The sequence below is a fragment of the Schistocerca cancellata genome, chromosome 9 (assembly GCF_023864275.1).
Source record: "Schistocerca cancellata isolate TAMUIC-IGC-003103 chromosome 9, iqSchCanc2.1, whole genome shotgun sequence".
Taxonomy (NCBI): Eukaryota; Metazoa; Arthropoda; class Insecta; order Orthoptera; family Acrididae; genus Schistocerca; species Schistocerca cancellata.
The window spans coordinates 121,525,549-121,542,533 of record NC_064634.1 but is presented as its reverse complement, the minus strand read 5'-3'; the positions used below and the strand labels follow the sequence as shown (position 1 = coordinate 121,542,533).

The window sequence follows — 16,985 nt, the reverse complement described above, 5'->3', positions numbered from 1 at the left end:
ATTATCGGGTACCATTCGAGTTGACGTAATGAATTTGTAAAGAGGTGGAACAAAGCGAAATGGAGCGTCAGAATTTCGAGTAGTAATGGGAACCTATCCCAAGGCGTTTTCTATGGCATCGGAGTGAAACTCAATATAATATTCAAATTTATAAATCTGAAATGAAGCATGTACCGATAACTTGAACATCTGTTCCGTTACTTACTTTCCTATTTCGTGATGATCTGCAATTCCCTTTATTCTATCTTCCTCCAGACTAGGCGAAATGGTACATTAACAGTAATGATTCGGCTGAGTGTTGCTTACGTAATGACGGACGAACTAGACCAGTACCGTTCATTTGGTGAACGACAGGTCTTTCGAGCGGACTACCTTCAGGTGGTATTCGAGCTGCCACTGCAGGAATGCAGCCTAAGGACTCTGTCTCCAAATCAGGAGGTGTAACTGTTAATTTCCGTTCAGCAGATGGTGTACCAAAGAATAAGGATAACCGTTCCGCACAGTCCACTGAGTTTCAGGAGCCAATGCCGACGTGGAAGGGCACGTCGCAGTCCGTACTCAAATACAACGTGCGCTACCTCTGCCTCCTGGGGGTGTGGTCGCTCACACGCTCGCAACTTTACCACCTCTTCAGCGGCACGGCTTTCCTGTTAGGGGTCATCCACATCGGGGTGGCCATCTTCGGTTCCTACCTCTCCAGAGATAATATCGAGGAGCTGACTCTGATGCTGGCCAACCTGTTCATAGTCTGCGGTGGCGTTACTAAGCTGGTCTTCTTCCTCAAAGATCGAAGTACGTATCGACGGCTTGTGTCGATGACAGATGAGATTACTACCAGACAGCGCTCGTACTGCGAGCTTGACCCTGCTCTCGAATCTGTCCTTACGGCCTCGGACAGACTAGTGTCCCGTCTGACCCTCTTCGTGCCAGCTTACATAGCGACACTTTCCATCGTCTGGGTACCCATGCCCCTCATAGCTTACAGCAACGAACGCAGACTGCCTTTCGTGCAGCTCCCGATGGTGAACGAAGTGAGCTCCTCCGCGTACGCACTACTGTACGTCATGCAGAGCGTCCCATCAGTACTTTTCTTCAACATTGGTTTTGGAGTAGACGTCTTCTTCGCGTGTGTCATGATCAATGCAGCCACTCAGCTAAGGCTTCTGTTCCATCGGATTAAAGACCTACGCATTGGAGGACGCGATGCTGTCAAATCAACTGGTTCTTTCTGCTCCGAGTTTACATTACGTAAGAAGCATGAGAGAATGTATGAAGAACTATGCACCTGCATCCAAATCCATCAGCAACTTGTAAGGTACGTCGGTTTACAAATATGGGTGCTAGCTGTACACGACAGGAATGTCTGCTGTTTATGTCGCCTGTAGAATTTCAGTGCCGCACCCACATCTGCAACTGACGCTTCTTTTCCCCATATGGGTGAAATGTTAATGAGACTGACGGCAGTGACAAATCCTAGTATCGGTTAACAAAAAAATGGTTCAAATGGCTCTGAGCACTATGGGACTTAACATCTATGGTCATCAGTCCCCTAGAACTTAGAACTACTTAAACCTAACTAACCTAAGGACAGCACACAACACCCAGCCATCACGAGGCAGAGAAAATCCCTGACCCCGCCGGGAATCGAACCCGGGAACCCGTGTGTGTATCGGTTAACGGTGCTGCCATTGAGAGCAGGGCGACGTAGCCGTCTCGAGATTGTCTGCAAGATTCCAAGTTTCTCAATTACTATTAAGTTTGTAAAATAGCTGCTGTAAAGGGGTGCGGCTAGCATAAGTCCTCTCACGGTCGAGTTTATTTTCAGACAGAGTTTGGGCGTAGAAATGAAATAGTTTAATCCATGACTTCAATTAGCGAGGTTTCTGACTCAAACAGATAAGCGCAGTAGAATATCGTCGTCGTGATGTTGGAGTTATGGTTCCTGTTTGAGCTAGGAACATGGGGTGAAATGTTTTTGGTTTAGCCCGGTCCAGCGGAAATTTGTGTAGCCATTTGAAAATCTGTACCTTTGATAAAGTATATTAAGCAAGGATTGAACGACGAAACATTTTTAATTGTGTTGAAAATTGTGCTAAGTGAAGAGCACTATTTGTATGTGCACCGTTCAGATTTTATGTGCAAAAACAGTCATCCTCAGTTCCGGAATAGAGCGAGATTGATGATTCAAATTTGATCCACCCGTGTATCGGACCTTGGTCTGAGCCAAATTTTAACCGTTTGAAAAAATCTTGTTTCGTTTTGATCCTACGTACAGAAAATAATTTTCTCTGGGAGGTTTCTAGTGAGCGCCACATTGAAACTTAAACTTGAACGAATCGACTCAAACTTTGCACGAAGGTAGATATAAGGATAAGGTGTCAAAATGAAATACTTTTTATGCAGTAATCTTTATCCGCTGTTGAATTAACGATGGTTTAAATTAAAGCTAAGACTAAATTAAGTAAAACATGCATGCTTACGACAAAATTACCTTCTTTCGGACTTTATGTGCAAAAAACAGGTTTTCAATCAGTACGTCTCAAACTGGTCCGAATCGGTTCACAGGTTTTAAGACTGTATCAAATACATGTAATTGATGATCGTCCTTCTGTTACGTGAAAGTTTGACCGTTTGCCACGACATAAGCAACGTGGCTCGAAAAACAGTAACAAAAAACCTATACGGTATCATTCGTCGCCCGAACCAACAAAAATGTACATCGGTTACCAAGCTAAAGTCAAAATTGTGATAGACTAAAACTTGGGAAACAGAAGGACAAATGCACCTATCGTAGTACAAAATATGTCGAATATGTTCTCGATGTAAAAGGAGGGAACTAACTTTCCCATTTATCTGGCAGCTTCACAGACACTTGAATAAAACATCTAGCACATATTCGCACTGTTTTAGGTGTTAACCCTACTTCCCGAGCGCAGTGTGGTCTCTTCGGCCCATCCCCTGCTTCATATACGTGCTTCTAGAGAGTGGAATCCCTCTACAACAGGAAGTATACTAAAGTCGGGATGAATTTATAATAAGAACTATACCAGAGTGGACATATGTGCTTCCTAGACTTTAATGACACGTTGTGTCATATTGCACGCCATTACAAAAGCCAAGTTGGGTGACATGATGGTGAGTGTAATATTGTATTGCATGGCGTCATCTATCATGTTACTTCACTTGACGCAATGCATTTTACGCTGAAGCGCCAAAAAGACTGGTATATACATGCGTATAGAAATACAGAGATGTGTTCAAAATGGTTCAAATGGCTCTGAGCACTATGGGACTTGACTCTGAGGTCATCAGTCTCCTAGAACTTAGAATTACTTAAACCTAACAAAATTAAGGACATCACACACATCCATGCCCGAGGCAGGATTCGAACCTGCGACCGTAGCGGTCGCGCGGTTCCAGACTGCAGCGCATAGAACCGCTCGGTCTCTCCAGTCGGCACAGAGATATGTAAACAGGCAGATAAGCCGAAAACCTAGTTCCCTCCTTTTACACCGCTAACTCTGTCCAAAGCATACTCGCTTTTTGTGCTACGATTGGAGCATGTTTCATTCTGGTTATTACTATTGTTGTATTGCTGTTAACGATAATTGTCATAATGGACTGTCTTAGTCAATGCTAGTAAATCTAATTTCCTACTGCGTTACTCGAAGTTTCTTCCACTATGAACGCCTACGTTATTAGTGAGGAAGTACTATTCCGAATGTAATTGGTTTAGGGAACGAATGAGCAGTCATTTATTTAAGAAACCATCACAAAATCGTGTCTAGGAATTTAGAGAACCGCGGGGAAGCTACGTGCAGTCGGCCGCAGCTCGTGGTCGTGCGGTAGCGTTCTCGCTTCCCGCGCCCGGGTTCCCGGGTTCGATCCCGGCGGGGTCAGGGGTTTTCTCTGCCTCGTGATGCCTGGGTGTTGTGTGATGTCCTTAGGTTAGTTAGGTTTAAGTAGTTCTAAGTTCTAGGGGACTGATGACCTTAGATGTTAAGTCCCATAGTACTCAGAGCCTACGTGCAGTTCGTGATTCCAGAATATGAGTTCAGTGTGTTAAGCAAGCCGTGTCCCAACCCGGTACTTTATATGAAATCGAAACCTTACAATTCGAGGGACTAAGTAATCTATTTTGTCTGTGTTGCCTGGTTGGGCTCATGTCATTCCAGCTGAGGTGATTGCAGTCTCATTCTTCAAAATACTGTGTCGTGCAAGCTCGGTTACGTTATAAAGAATGATTTTCAAAACTGGTTGTTTACGGTCTAGCTTGATATTACGTGATACAGGCGGTTTAATATAGTGGAATTTCGCACCTTGCAAAAGTATTCGCAACTACACAGTGCTGTGTACATTTGTAAACTCTACACTATTATACTGTCTGATATCAAGGTGGATGCAATCGTTGCAGAGATGTCACAGCCTTATTTTTCACATTCATAGTGTCAGAGACAGGAAGACAATTCTCTATATGAATCTCCGTCGTCGGTATAGCAAGGGGTTCCCATCATTTAACCGTCCCTATAAATTCCGTAGCACCGCACGATACGTTATACACATTCCATCGTTTTAATCTAACTGTTGTATGATATGTATGTTCCTGGATGCTAGACATTCGTAAGAAGCTAATAGATATAACGATAAAATCGTCGCTTAGATCTGAGTACGAAGACTGTTCTAATGACAAAATTTGCTAAAAAATATTCAGCAGCCTAGATCGCATAAAATATTTCGCTATCTAAGATAACCGGTTTCGACATGTTTTGCTGTCATCTTCAGGTCTCAAAAATCTTTTTGTTGTAAAACGTGTTCATTTTACATCGAGCCTTACACCAACTTGACAAGTGGATATAAATCAGCCAGTTTTGTAAAACGTTTTGTCATTACTAAAATATTCAAGAACCTACGTTACCTTGTGCAAAGGCCATGTCCATATATAGATCGCTCAGAGTTGCTTGTTACATCACAAGACACAGTACACAGTACGACATCTGTCTAGAATATGTCCAGCTTATGTAAACAAATGTGCTACTGAGTACTGTGTGTTGTAACAAACATCTGACTTTGTTGCAAAGTGCTTTATACTTCTAAATATTTTAGGTACGAGAAACCTTTTATAATGTGTTGATTTTTATCCTCTTGTCAACCTGGCGTGACGTTCAATCTAAAATGAACACGTTTCACAATAAAAAGATTTTTGAGCCCTAAGATGACAGCAAAGTCTGTGGAAACCAGTTGTCTTAAATAAAGAAATGTTTTATGCCATCTAAGATGTCGAATGCTTTTTCGCAAGTAAAACAGACAGCTCCTTACTCAAATTCAATGACAAAATTGTAAACTGATCAACCACAACAAATATACATGTGGCTGCCGTGTTGGAAAGACAACAGCCCTTTAGTATAGGAGTATCGAGAATTCCAAAACGCTTACATAACTGTCATGATAACAGGCGTCGGGCACAAGACACCTGAGTTGAACAAAAAATACTTGCTGGCCGTTAAAACTGCAATAGTGGAAGGACAGTAAACAACGAATTTTTACTAATTTTGCGTATAAATTGTAATACCAGAATTCCTGATTTAATTTGTAGATGATTTCTGTATACAGGTTGAGAAATTTAGTATACAGTGCTGCCGCCTCTGACAGCAACAACGGCTCTTTCCCGGCAGGCTGTCGAGGTGAACTTGGATGACAGGTGTAGGTACGTCACTCCAAGCTGATTTAACGGTACGTCAGAGTTCATCAATCAAAGTGCTTCGTCGGTGTTGGCGTGGCAGGGTCTCGGAAACTGAGGACCAGTCATTTCCGGTGCGTGAAAGACGTGGAGAACGCTCTGTCTAGGCCAACAGTCGATCATCCTCTATATCGATGGGGTCAAGACAGCATGGGCTACAAGGGGCTCTTGTGTAACTTCGTTGATATTCCTACGAAGATCTCGAAGATACAGCATTGCCACCGGATGTAATAGATCAGAAATGTGATGCCTGGTCTCCAAATTACCTGCTATCGGTACTTAAGGAGGTCTTATAGTGTACCCAATGACCCCCCTCCCCCACAGCATTGCGTCAGGTGTTGGGCCCTTATAGCGATGACAAATGCACGATCTTCTCCTTGGATTCTCTACACACGAATACGTGCATCGAGATGTCGTACTTAGAATCGGTAAGACGTCTCAAAAGACGACATGTTTCTACTCGTGTACGTATTGTTGTGCATACCAACTGTTAATATGGTTCTCGCTGTCGATGTGTCGAGGGCAGACGCAACGATTGGTCGACGCGCTGACATTCGAAGGTGCCTCAAATGTCAACGTAATATTTGACGGGATACACGCCTTGTTGACAACAAGCCCACTTCCTGAGTCTTCGTAAGCGACATGAGTATACGAACGTGCAGTGTGGAGTGAAAAATACGTTTATTCTCTTGAAAGCTAGTTGCTTCGGGCTATTGAGATCCCGCAAGGTGTTCAGAATGGTCCTCCTTAACCCATAGATTCCCACGGACATTCGAGTCTCGGTGAATCGAGAATTTGGGGTCTCGACCATTCGTCTCGTATAGGGTGCCTAAGAGATGCTGCGTTCTCGGAATGTTATAAAACAATTCAAAGAAATGACACCAGTAGTTTTATTTCAATAAAGCAAATTGACAATATTTAACTTGAATTAATAATGGTGTCGCAAGCTATGGGCGACATGTCACATAAATATTCTTCGCTGTAAACAATGTCCATACAAGCAAAGGATATGGATCTCTAATAACTATTCTCGTAGCATTCTCTGTTAGGCCGTGTTACTACTTTGCGAATACTATGCGCTAATGTCCGGATGAGACTAGCAGGAATGTCGCCTATATTCACTTCGGCTAGATGACACTCCTGTCGTGGTGACGTCCTGGTTTGGGGGCGGAGACCAAACTGCGAGGTCATCGGTCTTATCGGATTAGGGAAGGATGTGAAAGGAAGTAGGCCGTGCCCTTTCAAAGGAACCATCCCAGCATTTGCCTGAAGCGATTTAGGCGAATCGGGGAAAACCTAAATCAGGATGGCCGGACACGGGATTGAACCGACGTCCTCCGAATGCGAGTCCAGTGTGCCAACCACCGCGCCACCTCGCTCGGTCGTAACGTCCTGGTCAGCGCGCTATTGGCCGACGTCGTTTCACCGCCTTCTCTTCTCTAGCGTTCTTCATCTTCGTTCCTGCGCTTTTGGTTACGCCAGAACAGAGAAACAATCCCGCGGAATTAAATACCAGTCTCGATAGGGTACAGAGCTCCCGATGTCGAATTCCGACTGCTGGTAGAAATTTCTCGTTTTATACGAGGCATAACACAATCTACCCACAATTAATCAACAATGAAATGCGATATCTCATTGAGCCATCCGCTGCGTAACTTTCTCTAATCTTTAGAATTTAAATAATCTTACTTCTGTTTGTGTGGTTGCTCTGAAATAGTAATCGTTTGCATCTCAAAGCACGTAGTACAGTTTTTGCTAATGTGACGGCTATTGAAGGTCGTCTTCGTGATGTAAGTTTAATTTGCGTCAGTGTACTAGCTGAAAATGACAATATAATGTCTTGAAGCAATGGGTGAACACGAACGAAGATTTTTATACAGAGTATACTGGGTCCTCAATGAACGTAATAGCAATTGAAGAGTCATAGATCTATGAATAGCTGATCTTGAGACAACAATTTCCTAAAATTTCCTCACAGATTAAAACTGCGTGTTAGGTGTAATTAAAAAATAGACTATTACGTGTTGCAGACTGTGCTCTTACTGAGAGAAACACTGAAACACTACCTGACGTCACAGTTTCAATTCTGGCAGTACATATCTCTCTCTTTCCCAACTCTAAAGACTCACTCCTGGACACTACGCTGGACTAGTTCTCCTAAGACAAAATACTATACACCTAACAGTACACTCCTAATTTCACAGTCTTGGACTATGGACTCCGATCATAAGTCATGGCCGTGACTTCATCTGGTATGGATACTGACTTCAAATAACAAGAATCCAGAGTTCAGTCCACGACCAATATTGTTTCAGTCTCTTACAGTGCTGCAAAGTGAAAGATTCACCCAGAGGCTAGTATCACTGTCCTGTACAGGTACTTCAATCTACAATGTACCCCAGCCGCCATGATAGAGAATTTCATTGAACTGTACAGGTACTTCAATCTACAATGTACCCCAGCCGCCATGATAGAGAATTTCATTGAACTGTGCAATGTCGTCTTGGGCTCTTCTACACTACTTCCACCCGATATAGAAACTCTTAATTGAGTATTTTCGGCAATGTGAGCTTAAGTGCAAGCGTTTCCTTCTCACACTTAATGAGAAACCTACATGATGTGACGCTAACCATAAGATCAGGCGAACATCATTAAAAGCGAGTTAGTTAATTGTGTTAAGGTAGTGTAAGACAATTAACACTAGGTAGGATACGTCTGCTGACATTATTCTGTTACCCATAAATAATTAAGCTATATGACGTGCTCCTTGTGTTCACCATTAATTTTGTAATCGAATACTAACGGATTCTTTGAGTTTTATGGGCATTATCTGGAATCCACTTGCAGTTAAAGGCAACTTCGGTCGATTACAGACAGTGCAAATTTTGGCCAAGTCTTTCTGTATTAGATTACGGTCGTCCAATGACAATACTCTCGAGTACGCGGTTGCTTCGTCACTGAACAATCTGATACTGATTCTGACGATATGTGGTAACATTACCGGATACAAGGCGTGCCTGTTACGCGAAATCCTGTTTTTCCATGTAGACCCAAGCATGTTTCAGTTCCTTTTTGCCATCGTCAGTCGGTTTTTATTATTCATGCATGTAAAATGTGAGCATGTTTTAAGCGGTACTTAAAATATGAAAATTGCGCCTAATAACAGTTTTGGACTGTTGTTACCATTAGCTTCGTATTTTACGTTATAGTGTTTACCACGACAGGATATGTTACGAGATACTAGCAGCATATCATCCGATACTGAAAGATGTTAGTGTGAATTTCGTGGGGGAGTTAATACATCGTTTCATAGCTGAACATAATTTCTTTGTGCGAAAATATTTCGCGATTAGATGTGCAATTACTTACATTTGGCTTTCGGAAATGCTTTTTCATCTCTGTTGCCATAAGCGGATGAGAAACACACGCAGAATCTACATATATCTTGCGGAATTTCGTTTGTTACAAATAATTTTTAGTTTTACCAAAACAATGTGTTAATGTTACCTTTGTGCGCCCAGCCCCAGTAGGCTCCCTTCCTCTCCCTTCTTTGCTCCCCCCATCCTCCTCTCTCTCTCTCTCTCTCTCTCTCTCTGTGTGTGTGTGTGTGTGTGTGTGTGTGTGTGTGTGTGTGTGTATGTCTTTAGAGTTTAGTTGTTCGTGTCCTTCTTTCTGTTAAGTTCCATTAACATGTAAAATAGTGTGCCACTGCATAGCGTACTGCTACGTTTCTGCTAATCCTATCGATATGTGGTAACTTCCTTCTATTGTATGATTATGGTACAGGTTGTGGCTTGACTTTAGTATTTTTGAAACTGATTCTGTAAGGGGCGATCAAAAAGCTTTCGATCGAGGGCGTTGCTGCAGTGTATATGCAACACAGCGCGACTTTCATGCGGGTACATAAGCACCCATATATAGGAAGGCATCAGTGTGGCGTTCGTGTTGCCTTTCGGACAAGCGTGCAGTAAATGCAGAAACGTACACTATGAGGACGTTGTTACCAAATACTTCCAAACATAACTAATGAGCTGTTATTGTATAGGTGCAGAAGAACCAACACCGATAAATATTCATCAGAGAATGAGTAATGCGTGGAGCAGCATGTCTGTTTAAACCCACCGTTGTGGAATTATGCGCCAACTTCGTTTCTGGTCGCGGTTCGACACAAGACGCCGGCTGATCTCAGAGGTCAGTAGAAATTACGCCAACTCAAATGGGAGACACTCGAAAACCCGTCCTATACGCACGATCTCCACGCATGCGACTATCACACCTTCGGTCGCTTGGAAAAGTCCTTGAAGTATCGACGATTCCTGTCGCACGAAGATATACAGCAGGCAATTCCGGACTTCTTCATGCAGCAAGACACATTGTTTTACTAAACGGCTGACTTCAACCAGTGGCGTCGATGGCATGATTGCCTAAACGCTCAAGGCGATTTTGCCTGTCTGGCATACTGATTCTCGACTTACGGCCTTTGAATGGAAACATTTTGATTGCCCCTGATATTTTAGTTGGGTGATGCTTGTGAGCTGTTTGGTGGCCAGAAAATGTGCTATGGGAGATGTTACTTCTCAGCTCTGAGGTTTCCTGAGTATCTCATTTTAAAGTTCCTGTATGATTGCCTCATGCACGCTGACTGACAAGTGTTGGATGTAAACTCATATATGCTTGTCTTGCTGAATTTGTCTGCAGATGTACCGTATCCAAACTTTTTCTCTATTCTGCGTCCTACAACAGGAGAACATTATATACAGTAACTTTATCTGCAAACACGATCACTACAAGAGCAGCAAAACCAAACGATGAACAAATATTTGGAAAATTGTTTATGTGCATGCAAAACATTAATGGTTCTGTAACACTTTCTTGGGCCACACCCAATGTTCCTTTCACTTCCGTTGCAAATTCACCGTATAGTATAACCCTTTCGGTCCGTTAATCAAAGTCGAGCCACTAAAACATGTGTGACAACGTCCGATATGTTAGTGTCCTGGTTTTAGCCTACATTGTGGTACAGTATCGAGCAACTTTTGGAACTCAAGGACTCAGGACCTGGCTGTTCACCTGCATCTAATATTTTCAAGATACCACGCTATTAGTGAAGTAAGATGTGTTGCAGATGCGTCGTTTTTTCTGAACCCGTGGTGATTATTGAGCGGAACATCATAATACTCGAGCTTAATACATACTCTAAGATCTTGCGACAGACGAACGTTGTCGGTATCAAACTGTAATTCTGTGCATCCGTTCTTCCCCGTTTTTGAAAACGGAAATGAGCTGTGCTCGTTTTCATTCACGCAAGATTATTTGCCGCGCAAGAAATTTGATTTGGTGACTCTTGACGATATTCAAGTGCGTATAAATTTAAAATGGTGAACCCTAATTTAAACAAAGGAACGAATAACAGGTGTGTTGTCCAGAAATAGATGCGGAGATCCGCTTCTTTTGATACTGAATTAACTGACGAGAACAGAGTGCCATCGCGAATGGTGATACAATAAGCTTCCACAATATTTATAAATCATCTAACGTCCGTATGAAATACGGTGGTGCGTCAAATTCGAAACGTGCTTAATTTGATTTAAGAATTTAAGATCAGATAATGCACAGCTCCTTTATGAATACTGTGATGAATGCAGGGAAATATAACATAGGAAAGATCTTCATCTGACAAACTTTTATGTTTATTGTAGCTTCAATAGGGAGAAATATGACTTAAGTGACCTTTACACTATCGATCATATATATTACACCTTATTAGAGATTAGATTTCGTGAGATGTATATGATCCCTGACTGTGTGAATTCAGAACGGTGTAAAGCAAACACGTGCTTCGTTTCAAGCCTGTGAATATCGTATCTTGGAAATAACGAAAGGGAAAAAAGGAAGATTATTGTTTAGCATCTCGTGAGCAGCCTTTCACTACACAATTTGAATTAGATTTCAATAGTTCACATTTTTGAGGATGCTGAAGGACCGTATCTTATTAGCTTATGGGTTTCATTCCCGTATTTACCCACATCACAAACGGACTGCATTTTATCCTTTGAGTAAAGCTTTACGACAGTTGAATTTTATTGTTTTGTCCGGCCATTTTTATATGTTCGTATCATACTGGTAATGCATGTCTTTCATTAGCATCTCAGTATGTTATTTCCTAATGTTCTATCTTTCCGTTTATGTCATTCAGACCACGTTGATGTATAATGTTGTAAATTACGATTTCTGTCCGACAGTATTATTTATCCTAATGAAATTAGTGTTGTGCTCTTTCCATCTGAGCTATTTTCCCTAGTTATATGCAAATATGTATTCGATTCAGTGGACGCATATAACTATATGTTATGAATATAGGAATTCTGTTTGCAGGTACCTGAAGTTCGTCGGGAAGGCGATGGATCCAATTGCCATGACGCAGGTTGTCTTTAGTGTCCTGATCGCTTGCGTCACACTGTTCCAGGCCACATATGTAAGAACCCTGTTTTCCATACGTGTCCAGTGTATATGCAAGCTATCATTCTTTCAAGACAGTTACAGATAAAACAATACGACCCCGCTCACAATATTCTTAAGGAGGATTAATTGATGAACGCCCATGTCACTTGCTGCCATTGCCAATAGTATTAGTATAACGAAAGAACCAAAAAATTGCTTTTATTAGTTACATGAGCAACCTATGTTGATTTAAATGGATATCGAAATATAACATATATAAACATAAACATATATAAATATAAATTTAACCTTCTGTTGGCCTTGCGAAAATATTCTGCGACTGATGGCATTCAAGCAGTAGTGACGACAATGATGGATTGTTCTTCCGCTTTAAAAACAAATACTGTAGTCCATTAAAAGCTTTTTCGGCATTAACAACCATCGATAAACGGACAGTAGTATTATAATGGGAAGGAGACAAAAATTTATGTATTTCACGAACTTTCCACTTATATACCCATAATTTGAAACGTCAAGTGTTTGTTGATTGTTTTACTGTTGCACAAACCTAAATATATACATCTGTGCTAAGTTATTCTCAGTTTAATTATGTGTGGCAGAAACAAACATTCTATTACGCTGCTCTTCAGAGGTAACATTTCTAGCGGTATAATATTTGAGACTGTAGCCGCATTACATGGTAAAAGAAATTAGGGAACGCTTACTGTATTTCGACAGCTAACTGAATGAACAGCACTGCTGTGCGAGAACAGTCATCGTGAGTAAAATGTTGTTTTATTTTTTCGTTTAATTTTCGACCTGATAGTAAAGTACTTGTACTTTAGGATGTCAACGATGGGCACTATGTTTCGAAATAGGTAATTCAGCTTCTGTAGGTCTGAGTCAGCATGCACAAACAGTATCATCTGCAACCAGACAAATTCATCTTGCTGTCCGTTTCCACAGCTACATCTTCATTAGGTCTAACTTTATTCATGTCTAGACACAAAACTGGACAGCAGTACTAGACTTTCACCTCAAAGTAATCAGCGTTATCGTCATTTGTAGCTTCGTTCTTTCATTCTGTTTTGAAAAGTTATTTATACATTATAGGACAAATTATAATACACACCACAATTTGGTTAAGTCATTCGGACCGCACGAATAGAATTGGAGGATGAATCTGACACAGTTTGCGTCAGTTGTTTTATTGAAATGTTACAAAAACCTTTAAGCGACCGTTCAACAACAAATATAGCGAGTACAGCACGATAGATACCAAATAAATCTCACTAAGTCTCATAAAAACTCAGCGTACATTTTGTGCTTATTAGCTGTTAAGTTTGTTGCTCATTTCATTCTTTGTTAAATACTTACATGCAGTTCGTCTATACTAGTCCTGGTTTTAATATTCTCCAGACATGATGTACAAATTCATGCCTGTAAGAGTATGTATTATTCTATGTCTAACGAAGTATTTCTTACTGATTTCTGTCGTAGGTGGAAGAAACCGACAAGTATCAACACTGAATTTTTGGTAAAGCTTAAAATACGAACCCAAGGCACTTCATACAGATATGCGAATTCTAAGACGTTCGCAGAAATATCAGAGTTATAAATCCTTAGGTGAAATTTTAAATACGACCTGAAAGTTCGTTTCTACGATGAATGAAGACCAAGGATTAAAGTAACAACATTGTTGCGTTTTATCCAAAAATAGAGGCTCAAAAAAGGATGCGATAATTTTCTAAAAGGGTCAGAAATAATTTCCATTTTCTCTTTCATGTACTATACCACAAGTTTGTTGGTTCCGGAAGGCCTGCTCTTGTACCTTGACAACTGCACGACACAAAGCTTTACGCTTCGCCTGGGCCAGTCAAAACCGACATAGGTCTGTTGATGGCGGGAAAGATTTTGCCTGGTCGGATGAGTCTCGTTTCAAACTGCATCGATCGGATGGACTTGTACGGGTATGAAGATAGCCTCTTGAATTTTGTAATTGTGTTGGCCGTGTGCAGTTGGAATAATATGGGGCCCCGGATCCTCTGACCGGTGACACGTACGTATGCATCCTGTCTGATCAGCTGCATCCATTCATGTCCGTTTTGCATTCCGCCGGAGTTGGGCAATTTCAGCAGGACAATACGACACACCACAAGTCCAGAAGTGCTACAGAGTGCGTGCACGAACACTCTTCTGAGCTTAAACAATTCCGCTGGCCACCAAACTCCCCAGACATTAACATTATTGAGCATTTCCGGGATGCGTTGTAACGTGCTGTTCAGAAGAGATCTCAACCCCCTCGTACCCTTACGGATTTGTGGACAGCTCTGCAGGATTCGTGGTTTCGATTCCCTCAGCACTACTTCAGACATTAGTCGAGCCCGTATTACGCCGTGTTGTGGCGCTTCTGCGTGCTCGCGGGGGTGGGTGGGGGGGGGGGGGGGGCGCTACACGATATTTGGCAGGTGTGTCTGTTTCTTTGGCATTTCAGTGTGTATTGTGCACTTAAATTACCTTTGGCGCTTAAGGGCGCCGTGTGCCATGACGTACATTTTTCCTTTTATCTCGGAAATTCATATTTTGATCACTGACGGCACAGAAATTTAACATTTCCAGTTTTACGTTCTTTTATAAGTCTTTTACAATGTCTTAGATGTCTTCCTTCTATAGAGTGCATCTTTTGTTATTTCTATATTTACTGTTTCCAAGACTCATTTCCATACTCTGCAGTTACTACTTGTTACGTTTTATAACAATTGACTATTGATTCGTAGAACCTATTTTTGTCGTCGTACAAAATATCTGCTGTTTTCGTGCTTTGTTGTAGGAGTTGTTCCTTCTGTTAGAAGGTAATATCGCTTTACAAAGCCATTAAATATCAGTGATAGTTCCACCTTCCTTTCAATAGTACATTTCAACCTTATCGTCACTACTTTCGTTTGAATAAATAATGTTTTAAAGCGATTTGTTGACAGCGGCATGTAGACGCTGGTCAAGGACCTGAGCTTAAACTCGTTTCCTGACTGGTTATTGCTTGCTTGACAAAAAATACACGAAGGTAAATTTGGCATCTGATAATAATTCCACAAAATATGTACATTTCGCGAAGAGCTCTGTTAAACATTTCAAGATAACAGAAAAAGATGCCGGTGACCAATGTTGTGACATACGTAGCTTATTATTGGAAACATCTGTGTTTTTGTATTAAAATTATCGCATAGAAGACGACGGAATCTTCAGGCAGTATGTCGTGGCACGTGTTCGTCGAGAATGGCGAGTAAAAGGCCCAGTAGAGCCTAGTCTTCGCGGACAGTGGCTTTATTAAGTTTTTGACGACGAAAGATATGTCTTAAAAAGATGTAGTTTTCCCGGAAATCCCTTACAGGAAGACTATTAAACAACCAGGTCCCATCACCGACCTATGGAATACACATGAAGGAATAGATGTCAAATCCAAATATTTACGTAGGGACGTGATAAAGTAAGTTACACGTGTCGTCAGACGCTAACTAGAATGATGCGTTGTCAGAAGACGGCACATGTTCCTGGTGTCCTGCAGATCTCATTCCCCAGCTGTACGGTTAATAGGTGCACCGCAGCGTGCCAGGAACATGGCGCAACAACCGAAGACATACTAAAGAGATGAAGTATGCAGGGCAGGATGATTGTTAGGAGTGAAACGTCTAAATTTCACACAGATTTACAGTGATGGTCCAGCCGTACATGGAACAAATGCAATGTGGCGCCCAACCGTCGTGACATGTTACCAACAGATTCATTGTAGACTCACAGACATGGGTGATACTAACAGTGGAGACATCGCAGCACGCAATTTCTATCATCTCGTCAAGATGAAACAACATTTTGGGGGAAGGAGATTTTCTGACGAGTATCTTCACACAGCAATTCTCAAATGGCTCCGTGATCAGGGAAAGTATTTCAAAAGTAGAGGATAGAGCGATTGGTAGCAATCTCCAACTATTGTTTACAGGGACATGGTGAACAAGTATGTTGAAAAATAGTCATGAATTTGTGTCACTTTGAAGTGTAGTCCAGCATTCAACACACTGAGGTGATGAAAGCCATGAGATGGCTCTATGCAAATATACGGTTGGTAGAAGCATCACACACACATTCTATAAAAGGGCAGTGCATTGGCGGAGCTGTCATTTGTACTCAGGTGAATCATGTGAAAAGCCATCCGACGTGATTATGGTTGTACGACAGCCGTTACCAGACTCTGAACGCGGAATGGCAGTTGGATCTATGCGTATGGGACATTTCATTTCGGAAATCGGTAGCGAATTCAATATTCCAATATGCACTGTGTCAAGAGTGTTCAGAGAATACCAAATATCAGGCATTACTTCTCACCCTCTGTCACGGACAAGACAGTGGCCGACGGCCGTCACTTAACGACCCACAGCAACGGCGTTTGCTCAGCGATGTCAGTTCTAACAGACAATCAACACTGCGTGAAATAACCGCAGAAATAAATTTGGGAGACATCACGAACGTATCAGTTAGTTCAGTGCGGCAAAATTTGACACTAATGCGCTATGGCAGCAACGACCGATGCGTGTGCGTTTTCTAACAGCACGAGATTGACTGCAGCGCCTCTCCTAGGTCGTGATAATGCCGGTTGGACCCTAGGCGCCGGGAAAATCGTGGTATGGTCAGATGAGTCCCGATTTCAACTGGTAAGAGCTGATGGAAGGATTCGAGTCTGGTGCGGACCCCACAAAGCCATGGACGCAAGTTGTCAGCAAGTCACTTTGCGAGCTAGTGATGGCTCCATAATGCG

General features: G+C 41.9%; 1 protein-coding gene across 1 annotated transcript in view; it reads left to right on the top strand.

The window, feature by feature from the left end:
- Positions 1-404: 404 nt before the first annotated feature.
- Positions 405-16,985, top strand: part of LOC126101221 (odorant receptor 43a-like) — a 38,457-nt gene continuing 21,876 nt past the window's right edge. The window contains exons 1-2 of the mRNA XM_049911912.1: positions 405-1,315; positions 12,113-12,212. Coding sequence (XP_049767869.1) covers positions 405-1,315; positions 12,113-12,212 — 1,011 coding nt within the window. The remainder of the gene's footprint in view (positions 1,316-12,112; positions 12,213-16,985) is intronic.